We start from the raw sequence: 14316 nt of genomic DNA on the forward strand, positions 1-14316 counted from the left end.
TATTGTCTGTTAGTTCTCATTAATACTGTGTATAACAAAGAAAACGAGCCCTTGAAATTAACACTTCTTTCCTTCTTGCTACTGGTGTATCTTAGCAGAGAAATTGCACGCGTAGTGCCCTGGTACACTGTATCTGTCAGTAGTTGCTCATACGGGGCAAAATATCGTTAATACGTCCCTTCTGTTTCTCTTTGGTTGTGCAGCACTGAATTCTGGGTTGTTGATGATGAACCTTACGCGTATGCGTGCCTTCCACCTGGAGAACCGCTTGATGCGGCTGCACAAGGAGTTCAAGGGCCGCATTCCATGGGTTGACCAGGACCTGTTGAACATCGTGTTCGCCCGATATCCGCTAGGGTTATTCACCTTCACGTGCCGCTGGAACTACCGTGGAGACCACTGCCGCGGCGACGCCATATGCGCGGACGGCCCAATCGCAGTGGTGCACGCCTCACGCAAAATGCTTCTAAGCAACCCAATGCCGGCCTTTGTCACTCTCCATCGAGCTATGCGGGACGTAAGTGAACAATCAATATAAAACGCAAACACGCTCACATTTTTTTTTTCATACTTCCATCATGGGACTCGTCATATACGCACAGTGTGTTCCAAACCGGCATTTCTGTAACTCTGTTGCTTATGCGGATGTCCTCGTCCTTGTTACGTCATTAACATGTGGCGATGGTGACGTCGGAACCAAAAGGCTTATATGTTTAAAACACAAATGGTTAATGTGAGTTTCGTATTTAGGCGCAAACCAAATACAAGTATATTAGAAATTCGATTTCACGAAGTGATGACCACGCTCGAATAATTTCGTTAGATGGGGAAGTTCGTAATACTCGGAAAGAGACTTCTCAGTCCTTCGATATCGATAATTGTAATGTAGCGATATCCGAAAGCTACCGCGGCATTGGATTTGCGCTAATGCATGCCTGCTCATGTGAAAAGTCCGTGAGGGTGGCTCGGAGGTAAGGTCTCCCGTAGGCGGACGAGGCAGGCCAAGTAGACGGTCACGTGGAGCCATGACAGGATGCCGATATGCATAGTCTGAGGGAACCATTGCAGCTATTTGGCTAACAGGCCCAGCAGGATATGTGATGGTGATCCTTTTGCTATGGGCTGCTGTCGCTGAACTCCAGGCCAACGATAGTTGCGAGGAGACTACTAGTGTCATCTGTTGCATAAACCATGAAATAACGAAAAAGAACCACCGTAGTGTTCTTGGAAGAGCATTTACAGCGGCATTAAACCACCGCCCCCACTTAGCGCATTCTAGTACGTAGCAGCGCTACCGACTGTTTGAGTCGCTTGTCCTGCACATGGGCCGGCGTGCAGCCTCGTCAAAATAGTACTAGGGTTGTGACTAGGGTGGCTAGATGTTTTAACGCGATAGTACTAGTTGGGTTGGACCACACGCTCGAAAAACACCCTTTGTTCATTGATTTCAGGAAAAACTCCGTTAAATCGGGCGTGGTGGCTAGTTAGTTTCAATAATTAGGGTCGATGAAAACATTCAACCCTGCGGGCTCCTGCCAGTGAGTGGAAATTTCTTCGTTATATCGGGAACTTTTAAAATCGGTTTCCCTTAAATGAAGTTTCAAGTGTAGACGACTACGGAATCGTAGATGGACTGTAAGTGCTAATAGTGCTTATGAACCTCTCACGCAATCTTCACCCATCATAACGCTTAACGTTATGGCGGTTGAAGACTGGGTACTAACATATAACTAAATCGTATAAGCGTAAAGCCAACACTGTGTCGTAGCACTTTTGCGAACTCACAATGTCATGCTAATGCAAACAACCTTTTCTTCGTAATACCAAGCCGGCCTCTGTTCACTCCTGGCCAAGTAGCGCGAAATTCAACAACGTAGGAAAAGCTTCCGGAACAGAGATGCTAGCGTTTGGTCCCCTTCTCAAGGAAAGTAAAGTTGATCTCATTCATTCTCTTGACATCTTTTCAGTTCAAGCTTGGACAAAAACTCGTGGATGACTTCATTCTTCCTCTCAACAAAAGCCTACAGAGGACAACTTTGACGGCGTGCACAGAAGCGTTAAGGAAGGAGCTACATTCGCTTCGGCTGTCAGCAAGTCGTGTGGACAACATAACTGCCCAAGCTGCGTCCGCGAGCGAAACGTAGTTGCGGAGGGCATCTCCACGCGGCTGTAGTGACGTTTCCTGGTGGCGGCGTTGTGTCACACACTGCGTGATAGAATAAAAGAACACCAACGACGAAAAATAGTACGGAAAAAGACGTTTCGGCTCCCCGGGACCCGAAACGGGGTACCTACGATAAAAGGCAACGCTTACGCATCACTTAGGCCCTAACTCCCAAAGGAGGTTCTGCGTGAAGTTTAAAGCGAAGCCGTTGAAGGTGTCCGTACTTGCTTGTGCTCCGTCATAAAACGTTATCACCGTCATGAACCGGAACGCGCTCTCTTCAATCTCATTGCAGTCAAGCTGTTTAAGCTATCGGTAACTTGTGCTCCATCGTGAAAAACTCTTCAGATAGGTGTGCGCCACAGGAATTGAGCGAGCCCCACTACCGTGTACAGTAGGTGCGAGTGCCAAGCGAAAACGGACACGTGAGAAAGACAAAGTAAGAGGTCGAAGGCAAGAGTTAGAAATTATAGAGAAAGAAAGCGATAGAAAGGAAGAGGAAGAGAAAAGTAGAGATAAATAAAGGGAATAGACATAAATATATAAAAAGACGGAAGAACATAGAGAGAAAGAAATAGAAACAAAGGAAGGGAAAGAAAGAGTTTAAAGAGAGAGAAAGAAACTGGAGAAAGAAAGGTAGAGCCAGAAAGAGAAAGAAATCGATACAGTGCGAAAGAAAGAGGTACAATACACAGAGAGAAAGAGCAATAAAGAGAAGAAGAAATAAAGATAAAAATGAAGATAAACAAGGAAGGCCGCCCAGCTGCGCTCTTCCTTCAGGCTTGGCACCACTGGTGCGAGGCTACCATAATTTCTTTTTATTCTTGTGACCTTAAATTTAGCCACATTGAAGAATATTTCAAAATTTAGTGCTCAGTATAAACGTCTGCTTCCTGCTCATGGTACATGTTCCCTTGGAAACCTCGTGTTATTTGCTTTCGCCTATAACGAGCAAAACAATTTCATAAATACGTCATAGTTAGGTATTCTCTCACGAGGTAAAGCTGCCGCCTTAAATTCACGCAGTCCATAGCAACCAGCCTAGCGGGCGAGGAGACGAAATTTCTAGGAAATGCTTAGAAATTTGTACCGCGAACTCAAAACACTCAAAACTGGAGTGGGAAATGATGAAACAGTTGATAGTAAGCGCAAACCGCAATTGAGGATTCGCTGTATTTTATATACGTGCGTGATGTTTCTTGGGCGTTCCACTGCCGCTGTATTAATTTGATCAACAACGGGGCTTACAGCAGCAACTGCTGTGCAAACATGTGATTGCAATAAAAGAAGACGACAGCGTGTCCACGATTTCCTGCTAATTGGGCGCAGCACGCGGTCCCACCGCAAGGGCCATCGTGCATCGCATCGTTCTAACGTTCTTACGTTGGTGAAGTCGATTACGGGGGCTTTATAGGTTCTGTAACCGGCGGTTATTTTTAATTTTCTTGCGTGGGTACCGCCTGCTTTGAGTTTATCGCGCATTTAAGTGTAGCTTCAGGTTTTTCTTGATGTCGGTCTCATCCCCAGGCCAGAGGGCTTCCCTCTGGTCTGCATCTATTCCCTCTCAGGATGTACCCTTGGAGCTCTTTCTGCGTAGCGGAATCAACAGCGTTCCTGTTGCTTTGCTGCCGACGAATGGTGGAGTTATTCGGATGAAGAACCCCAAGTCCATCGAGACTGAGCTTCGCACGGTGACCCCTCACTTTCTCCAGATTACCGAGGTCCGGCAGTTTGGACGCGGCGGCATTCTTTGCTGCTCACCAGACCAGGCCTGTATCCAAGATCTTCTAAAGTGTACCTCTTTTGCCAATCATCCGGTGAGCTGCGTCATTCCTCCCCAGCTTGCTTGTTGCAAAGGCCAGGCCCATGGAGTTGATGCTGGCCTAACACCGGTGGAAATCTAGGACATTTTTGCAGATGCAGGGGTAGTTTCGGTGTACCGCTGTAACAGGCAATCCAATAATGTGCGGATTCCCACCTAGACAGTTATCGCTACATTTGCAGGGACATCGCGTTCATCAGAGATGAAGGCATGGCCCCTAATCTACAGGGTTGAACCCCTTGCTCCACGACCTCTGCAATGTAGCAAATGCTGGCGATGTGGTCACAGCTCTAACGGGTGTCGCTCTAATGTCAGATGCCGTATATGTGGGTCTGAACATAGTGTTGACGACTGCAAATCTGATCTTCAGTCATGCCCCCTATGCCAAACTAATCGCCCGGCCGATCACCCCGATTGTCCTGCTAGGGCTAAAGAAATGCAGGTTCTCGAAGTCATGGATAGAAGGCGATGTTCGCGCAGAGAAGCTCTAGCTGAAGTTCAGAGCAGGACCCAAGGATATGCAGGAGTTACAGCCCGTCAGCCTCTCGCTATGTATGCATCAGTGGCACAGTCCATTACTTCGATCGTAGAAAAAGCAGTAGAAAAGTGACTAGAAAAACTGCTAATTAATTTAGCAGACACTCTGGCTCAATTAAGATCCATGTAGTTGAATCGGTTTCGGAACAGTTAGCCAAAAGTATGCGGAACCCTTTGAGTGTAATTCATTCTTCCTCTGCGTTTCAATCAGAAGCTGCCAGACATAATGATAAACGACCTTCCAATTCACAAAGCACTGATCAAGAATGTCTGTGTGAGTCTAGCTCACAAAAGATTCAGGATATGGATATGGATGCTCGGCTTCCTAAACGCAATAGGTCACCTTCAAACAAGAATCAGATTTCTAATTCTAAATCAAAGAAGTGTGTGAAAGAACCCTTGAATAAGAATGATTTTTTTAAATAGTATTTTGGATCAAGCAGTTGCGGCTGCTTGCCTGTCATCAAAATAGGTCTTCTTAAGGTTCTTCAGTGGAACTGCCGGTGTATACTTTCTGCTACCACAGATTTATTAGACCTTATTTCCCAACAGCCGCCTCACGTAATTTTGTTACAAGAAACTGGGCTGTCATCGGGTCAAAATTTTCATTTACAGAATTTTAAATGTTTTCGTTTGGACAGGTACTCTAGAGGTGGAGGATTAGCGTGTTTTATATCGGCAAAATTTTGTCATAAAGCGAAAGTTGTTTATTAGTCAATATTGCGTGAACACGAAGTTTTGGTATTGGAATTAGCTATACCAGGCTGTGCACCACTTTCTATTGTTAACAGCTACTTTCCGATTGGAGAACAAGATGAAGGTATTCTTTAACTCGCATCATAGCTCTTGGGGTTACAGCACAGACTCTCGGTAAATTATTGTGGAACTGGATTAGTAAAAACAATTATACTTGTTTAAATTCTAAAGTAGCCACATTTATTCGATGTAATAGGAGATCTGTTTTAGACTTATCATTCGCCAGCTCAAGCCTTTTTATCTCTTCTTGGGCTGAGGTTGATGCTGCAACAAATAGCGATCACCGTCCCGTAGATATTGACATTAATATCCCCTTGGTCCCAACGTAATGTCAAACGAACACTTTTGTAAATCACTCACAATATAAAAAAAAGTTTGCAGTCAACGTTATCCTCGCTGACTAGCACTGAAAATGAAATAAAGCCATGAGTTTGTGTTCTGTTTTAAAAAGCGCTATGAAAAAATCACAGTTTGCGATACCTTCCACAAATGGAAAGTGTGTAAGTGCATGGTGGAATTCTGATTGTGATCGAGAGTACAGGTGCAGAAAGGCTGCATGGAAAAAACTATTAATTAACGAGAACCCTACTGAATGGAGTAATTATAAATATGCCAAAGCTAAATTTAAGAGAATTGTTTCCGAAGCTAAAGCTAAACATGACGATAATCGTTGTACTTTTCTATCTAAAAGCAAGAATAAAACGGCTCTTTTTTAGATTTCTTAGATCTCGTCAGGCTATTCCTTCGCCCATTAACGTAGAATCAGTTGTTCCAGCTTCAAAAAATTTGGCTAATTTATTAGGTGAAATTGCATTGGGACTAAATAAGCGATTTGCCTCTCAATTACGAACAAAATTCCAAAAACCTTTATATGTGAATGATTTCGTTGACGTAAACATAGAAGAACTGCGCATGCTGTTCAGTCACTCCCGAACTCAATCCCTGTCATGACGGTATTACGTCAGGCATGTTAAAAATATTATTTGATGTGTCTCCTCAGAACCTTCTTAATCTTGTAAACCACTCACTCGGAAATGGTTGGATCCCTCCACACTGGAGACTTGCAAAAATAATTCCCTTGCTTAAGAAACAAGGAGCAGATATGAATATTGATAATATAGGGCATATAGCATTAACTTCGCATGTCATTAAATTAATGGAAAAAGTGTTATACATTAGAATCTTTAAGTTTATTGCAGATGACTCGTTATTGAGCACATGTCAGAGAGCATTTAGACATGGATACTCCATATGGCATGAACATGTACATTTAGAGGGACGTATTAAGCTTGCTCGTCACAAGCGGCAATTGGCAGCATTAGTAACTCTAGATTTGGCTAAGGCGTACGACAGTGTCGAACATGTCATCTTGCTCAATCCCTTAAAAATCTTTAATTTTCCAGGATATATTATCAATTGGTTGTATGAGTTCCTAAAGGATAGGAAATTTTACTGTTCCCAACGTGGCTTATCATCCTCGAAATATGATCAATCTAGAGGCGTCGCTCAAGGTTCAGTTCTTTCCGCTGTTTTATTCAATATTCTTTTGGGCTCAATTCCGTTGAACGATAACGTTCCAGTTTATGTATATGCAGACGATATTGCATTGTTCGCTTCGGCAGGTAATATTCATTCACTGCATGCAGTATTACAATCATACTTGGGAAGTTTAGAATTCTGGTTTGAACATATTCGAATGACTCTAAGCGTTAGCAAAAGTTCTTTGATTGTTTTTCCATTGAATGCTCCAGTTAGCATTTCCCTTCAGTATCGTCAAGAAGTAATTCCCCAAAATGACTGTGTCAAATATTTAGGAGTTTTTTATGATCAGAAACTCAGTTGGCGCAAACACATTCAGCGTGTCAAATGTAAGGCAACACGCGCTGTTGGGATGTTACGTAAGCTTGGGCACCACCCTTCTGGACTACGCAGAGACAAGCTACTTATGTTTTATCGTATGTATGTTGGACCAATTTTAGAGTTTGGTTGCATATTATACTCAAGGGGGCCTGCATACAAGAATCATCACCTGGTTCTTATAGAGCGAGAGGCCCTTCGAAGTTGTCTGGGGGTACCAAAATTTACAGCAAACAGTATTCTATACCTAGAAGCCCGAATCCCCACTCTAGTTTGCAGATTCCGCATTCTCACCGTGAAAAAATATTTAAAAATTTTTGCAACCTCACAAAGTCGAGTGCAGTTCGTATTCGTATCTAAATCATCAACATTTTATGAGCCTTGGTCTTGAATATATAAACCACAAGTTTTGTTCGTATATGACCGACTAGAATCATTAAATATTAACACGCGACATCGTAGCAAATGATAAATCATTGGTCATAGCAAAAATTGAATTCGATGATATCTTCCCATCTAATGCCAAGCTTTTGCCTTCTAGATATTTAATAGGATTGTTAGAGGATCATTTACTTCGATTGAGCATAGATAACATAATTGCCACTGATGCATCCATGTGCGAAGAGAAAGCGGGAGGGGGCATCATTTCAGAGGCTTTATCATGGTCGTACTCCCTGCGCCTCCCAGATTATACTCCCATATTCGAAGCTGAGATCCTCGCAATTATATTTGCCCTTCGAAAACTACCAGTAATTGAGTCATCAGTTGTTATAGTTACTGATTCGCTGACAGTATGTACGTCTTTATCTTCTGTTTCTGAGTCTCCCGTTCTGAATGCATTCACTTCCTTAATCCCCAAAATATTTGAGTACCGTGCGGTTGGTATAGATTCCAGGTCACTGTGGCATACTCATAAACGAGATGACAGATACTCTCGCGCGGTGGTCTCTGGGTGGTCCTATTTAGTCCATTGTACCTGACACAGCTTTTATTACTGATTGGGGATTTCAGAAGTATTCTTTAATTCAAGATGCCAAAAGTATGAAATTACCAGTTCCCCAATGTGGTCATCTTTCATTCGGCTCGAATAATAAATGTAGTCCCACTCGAACACTGGAAGTGGCTATTACGAAATTGCGATGCCGGATACCCCCACTTAATTTTTATTTATACAGGTCTGGTCTGGTGCCATTTCCTATGTGCTATTTTTGCCAGGAATCTGAAAACATTGATCATTTCTTACTTACCCGCCGTCGATTCATTAGGCACAGAAAAAAGCATTTCGAAATGCTATTCAGAAACTTAAAAATTATTCTGAATTCTCAAAATATTCTTTCCCTTGGGGCGTCTTCTCTTGGCTTCAGCAACAGGAACGTCTGCTCAGCCCTATGCGAATTTCTCGGTGAGACACAAAGAATTCCTTGTTAACTTATTCCTGAACAAATCTCGTACTTCAGACTTCCTTTCATTCATTCGTTCATTGTTTCTCATATTGTTGTATTGTTCTGATCCTTATTCCATATCGAGAAGTCATTCTTAAAATTTCGTTTATTCTTTCGGCAATTGCTTTATTCCTCAGTCTTTATTTTAAAAAAATAAATAATATTTACCGCCGGTTTCATGGCCGACGCCCCGTAGTGGGTAAGAGACAACAACAGGAAACAAGCAAGCAAGCAAACTCACAAAAGGTAAAACATCTTGAAATAACTTATCAGACAGCTGCTTAAACATACACAGTGATGTCAAATACAAAGAACACTTGTAGTTTTAATAGTGATCATCACTGCCCCCTCTCCTAAAGAAATGTCCAATTACTAACGAAACGCACTTTTGCGAGGTTCTTCCCGCCTGGAGGCCCAATGATTACTTCAAAGTTAATGTTTCCACAAACCACGTGCCACAGAAGTCACGCCGGCTCGGTTTGCCTAGGTTTTGCAATATTGTGTGCATGACGCTGAAGGTTTTCTTACCGTTTTCGTGTGCTTTTAGACTTCCTATCCTTTTAGACTTCCTATGTTCTAGTTCTTTCGCGAACTAGAACAATTGAAATGAGGCCTTCTTCATGTATGTGCTCCCAGTATCCTGCGAAAATTCAACACATGTGTAAACAGTTGTATCATAAAGATAAATTACTTCATGAAACGGTAGAGAAGCCGTCCAGCTTGTTAGCATAGGGCGACGCCTGGTCCAGTCATTGACGCTAGGGTGACTCCTAAAGAAGGGGGAATTATCGCTTCTCCGAGTTTCAACGTCTTTTGCCTACCTCACACAATTAAGAAAATCATGGGGTCACACAGAGTAACGTCTGAGCAGCTCGAGTAACTACGTCTACGAAGAAATGTTGGTGAGCCACCAATTAGGACTTCTGAACCGCATTTCTCTAGCAAAAGCCTTTCACAACATTACGCATGAAGCTACTTTAGGAAACGTCCAGGCATTAGGAGTGGGGACACGAACCTACGAATGGTTAGATATTTCTTATCAAACAGAAAAGCCCGAATGACGATCGGACAGATTAAATCGGATGAAACTGGAGAGCCGAGGGACCACAGCGATCGGTTGCCTACCCGCTACTCTTCAATGTTCTCATGATAGGCCTCCCAGAGAAGCTAAGCACAGTGGAAGGGCGACACGCTGATGATATTACGCTGTGGGTCACGCGACGCAGTGACGGCTACATCGAGGCTAACCTCCAAGAAGCAATACGCATAGTAGAGGACTATGCGGAGAGTTGGGGCCATCAGTGCTCGCCGAAAATGTCACAACTCTCGATTTGCTGCCCACAAAGTAGCGGCCGTAATGACAACAACGGCCCACCACAAATGCAAGCAAACGCGGGGGGCCAAGAAATACCGGCAATTGAAAGCATTTAAGTACTAGGCATGCGGATAGATACAAGCACGCGAAATAACGGAACGGTAAAGGCCTTAGAAAGAGGGACGCAACAAACAATGCCTTTGGCAGCTAGAATTTCTGATCGACATAGCGGGATGAAGGAGGCCGACCTGATTAGGTTAGTGCAGTCTTCCGCGATTAGCCGAATAGTATATTTGATTCCTCATCCGAACCTCCTCATGGCAAACAAAAAGCAAAAATTGAAGCCTCGATAAAAAAAATCCAGCCAGCTTTACTTCGCAACCACTGTCGAAACAACGAAGGTCATGCCCCTCCTTCATGAGGCTATCGTACTTCTATATTTTTCAAGTCTTTCCTTCGTTGCCGCTTCTGTAGCTTCGTCCTCTCTTGCGCGAACATCGCGGTTGGCTCGGCGATGACATGCCCATTCCCGCGTCAGCTCTCGCTGACGCTCACGTCGGACGGCTTCTCCCTCGGGAGCAGTCTTGGCAATTATGAACGTGCAAACTCAGAAAGTACCAACCGAATTCCAACCTACTGAATTCTTCCAGTGAGCCTCACTCTCGCGCCTGTTGACGCGCCTCTCGTTGGGTCATTCTTTCCGCAAGGCCTCACCCTCCCCCTTCTTGGCGCGCCTCTCGTTGGTTCACCCGTCAAGCTTCACCCTCGCCACTCTAGGCACGGTGCAGCCCTCCCCTTCCTACCGAGTCTCGCTCTCGCCACACTGCGATGCCACATGAGCGCCACGCCATTGGACCGGGTTACGATCGACTAAGAAAAGCTTGGCGGTTAAACCTGTACAAACAAGCGCTCAGAACACCAATGAATACATCCACGGAAAGACTAGTTGAATAGGTGTGCACAACACCCTGATGAATTAATAGATGCACACAAGACTGCCCAATATGAAAACCTAGCCCAGACTCCTACGGGCAGAATGATACTTGACTGCCCCTATAGAGGCTATGCAAGGCAACAGGGAATCGAGACCGATATACCGCAAAAAATGCGCGAAAGGATAAAAGTGCCACCGATTCCCAGAATAATCCACCCGCACAACCTCGCGAAAGACCCTCAGAACTAAATACCGAAACGTCAATGACGTGGTCTACGTTGACGCCGCGAATTATCCAAATACACGATAAATGGATGTAGCCTTCATAAATGGAGCGGGTAATATAGGAGCTAGCGGCTCACTACGAACTCGTATCGCCGAAACTGCAGAGGAATCAGCGATTGCATTGGCAAAAAATTACACCATTTCCCGCTAAAGGGGACCATAAGGCGATGCGAAGCCGGAGCATTTGCACGATCGCGTTCCGTTGGCGTTCTTTGGGCATGCTACCGACCTCGCGTCGTGGAACGCGAAGAGGAACGCTACGCGCGTCTTGTCTTCCCTCTAGCCTAGCCGTTAATTCTCACAGGGCAAGCGGGGAACGCAGTCGGCAGGCGTGCGAGAGGGGGTAGCGTAGGAGAGGAGCGAGAGGGGACGCGCATGCGCTGGTGCTCATCGCGGCGTTGCGCGGGAGAGAATTTCGGCATGTCTAGCCCGCGTTTCAGAGGAAGAATGGAAAGGGGGAGGGGAGAGGGAAAGTGGAGAGGGTGAGGGGAGAGGGATAGTGGAGAGGGGAAAGGGGAAAGGGGAAGTGGAGGGGTGTAGGGGAGAGGGGGAGTGGAGAGGGTATGCGCATGCGCATTAAGGGTGGTCACGCCGCACACCACCACCACAACCGGATTGAACTCCGCCATAAGATACTTCGCATCTAATATAGCGCACGAAGGGCACATCCGATAACATCGACCGCATGCGAGGCTTGGTGTTCATGGCTCGTCTGCAGGGCCAGAGCCTGATCACCTGATCCGGAGAAAAGCTTGGCGGTTAAACCTGTACAAACAAGCGCTCAGAACACCAATGAATACATCCACGGAAAGACTAGTTGAATAGGTGTGCACAACACCCTGATGAATTAATAGATGCACACAAGACTGCCCAATATGAAAACCTAGCCCAGACTCCTACGGGCAGAATGATACTTGACTGCCCCTATAGAGGCTATGCAAGGCAACAGGGAATCGAGACCGATATACCGCAAAAAATGCGCGAAAGGATAAAAGTGCCACCGATTCCCAGAATAATCCACCCGCACAACCTCGCGAAAGACCCTCAGAACTAAATACCGAAACGTCAATGACGTGGTCTACGTTGACGCCGCGAATTATCCAAATACACGATAAATGGATGTAGCCTTCATAAATGGAGCGGGTAATATAGGAGCTAGCGGCTCACTACGAACTCGTATCGCCGAAACTGCAGAGGAATCAGCGATTGCATTGGCAAAAAATTACACCATTTCCCGCTAAAGGGGACCATAAGGCGATGCGAAGCCGGAGCATTTGCACGATCGCGTTCCGTTGGCGTTCTTTGGGCATGCTACCGACCTCGCGTCGTGGAACGCGAAGAGGGAACGCTACGCGCGTCTTGTCTTCCCTCTAGCCTAGCCGTTAATTCTCACAGGGCAAGCGGGGAACGCAGTCGGCAGGCGTGCGAGAGGGGGTAGCGTAGGAGAGGAGCGAGAGGGGACGCGCATGCGCTGGTGCTCATCGCGGCGTTGCGCGGGAGAGAATTTCGGCATGTCTAGCCCGCGTTTCAGAGGAAGAATGGAAAGGGGGAGGGGAGAGGGAAAGTGGAGAGGGTGAGGGGAGAGGGATAGTGGAGAGGGGAAAGGGGAAAGGGGAAGTGGAGGGGTGTAGGGGAGAGGGGGAGTGGAGAGGGTATGCGCATGCGCATTAAGGGTGGTCACGCCGCACACCACCACCACAACCGGATTGAACTCCGCCATAAGATACTTCGCATCTAATATAGCGCACGAAGGGCACATCCGATAACATCGACCGCATGCGAGGCTTGGTGTTCATGGCTCGTCTGCAGGGCCAGAGCCAGATCACCTGATCCGGAGAGGAGGGGAAAGGAGGGTATCAGAGCAGCTGTGCGCGTAGATCACATGACCAGCGCCCTTGGGCAGCTTTGGGAGGGCAAGGGACTCCGCGCGGCTCGAGCGGCTGCACCGACGTCTAGCAGCAAACCTCAAGCTTCGAGGGCTGGATGCGGAAGCCAAGCGGCAGCGGAGGGTAGTCACCGATACCGAGGTTCGAGAGAAGGAAGCGCAGAGGAAACGTTAAAGGAAAAGAAGTTCACCAAAGTGAACCACGTAATAAGCACAGTTAAACGGAAACAACACCACGAATTACAGCAACACACAGAAAAATACCCAAGGAACGAGGACACCTCCGCTATCGCCTCAGACTATAGCCCGTTCTGAACTCTCTTGGGGCTACAATACAAGTACACTAGCAAGGTATCCACCACGCCATAAATCATAAATTTTGTGAAGCTGGAAGCACACACTAGGACATTATCCGTCATTCAGCGGAGAAGCGAGGTACCAGCTACACATCTGTAAGGCATTATGTGCACTTTTATAATGCGAAGGCTGATTTCGATGAAGATTATGGCTGAGCCCCTTGTAATGGGTTGGACGCTTTAAACAACCCTCTAGTTACGTAATTCGCATTGTGTGACGCCCGGTGAAGCTTGTATACGGTCTTTTTGAAAAAGGAGTTTCCAGCGCCGGCATCGCTCTGAGGTAGAATACTGGGCTCCCATGCAGAGGACCCAGGTTCGAAACCCCGTTCCATCCAGGATATTTTAACACGAAAGTGTTTTATGCCGAGGCCCACCAAGGGTACACTGATGTATTTCCGTCACGGATATGACGTTGTAAAACATAAACTAACAAATGGCAAAGAAAAATAACTAGAAGAAAAACTTCTGTTGCCCGGAGTCGAACCTACGACCCCTAGCTTGGCAGCGCGCGGCGGGAAACCACTCGGCCACAATGCGTACGTTCCTCCTGTGGCTAACGGCCAGCTATTTATATACACCATTTACCGTTGGCGGTCCTAAGAGCTCGGTGGCATCAGTATGTTCTTGTTATCACTAGCGAGATGGCGCAGAAGCGTGCAGTGCGCGCTTTAAAGATCGTCGCCCCGCGCTCTCCTATGCGAGCGCGCCTCTACAGAGGGTGTCTCTCATAGGCGCGCTTCTCTCTTGATCGGGGCGAGTTGTATGTCTTGAGCTTCCACCGCAAATTTCCGTTGACATTGCAGAGAGCACGAAGGTCACGTCGCTCGCTGCAGCGGCCTCGTTTCCGAAAGGAGCGCGCTGCTCAAAAACAAGTAACAATTGTGACAGTTGCTAGTCGCGCTCGTCCTTTGTGTTCTTCTCGTGGGTCCTGCCTGCTTTAGAGCGCGCTGAAAGTTTCGA

At 46.1% G+C, this 14316-nt stretch overlaps 1 protein-coding gene across 1 annotated transcript; it reads left to right on the forward strand.

Annotated features, from left to right (window-relative positions):
• The first annotated feature begins 201 nt into the window (after positions 1–201).
• Positions 202–2206, forward strand: LOC119393030 (glucoside xylosyltransferase 1-like). Its single transcript, XM_037659887.2, has 2 exons — positions 202–517; positions 1968–2206. Exons 1-2 carry the CDS (start codon positions 224–226, stop codon positions 2142–2144), a joined length of 471 nt encoding a protein of 156 aa, XP_037515815.1. The 5' UTR covers positions 202–223; the 3' UTR covers positions 2145–2206.
• Positions 2207–14316: the final 12110 nt, after the last annotated feature.

Source organism: Rhipicephalus sanguineus, chromosome 5 (assembly GCF_013339695.2).
Source record: "Rhipicephalus sanguineus isolate Rsan-2018 chromosome 5, BIME_Rsan_1.4, whole genome shotgun sequence".
NCBI classification, from domain to species: Eukaryota; Metazoa; Arthropoda; class Arachnida; order Ixodida; family Ixodidae; genus Rhipicephalus; species Rhipicephalus sanguineus.

Bases quoted from the DNA above. Each gene is read 5' to 3' on its own strand.
- LOC119393030 (XM_037659887.2), top strand. From the start codon at position 224: ATGATGAACCTTACGCGTATGCGTGCCTTCCACCTGGAGAACCGCTTG. The intron at 518-1,967 runs GTAAGTGAACAA...ACATCTTTTCAG, and splicing joins TCCATCGAGCTATGCGGGAC to TTCAAGCTTGGACAAAAACT.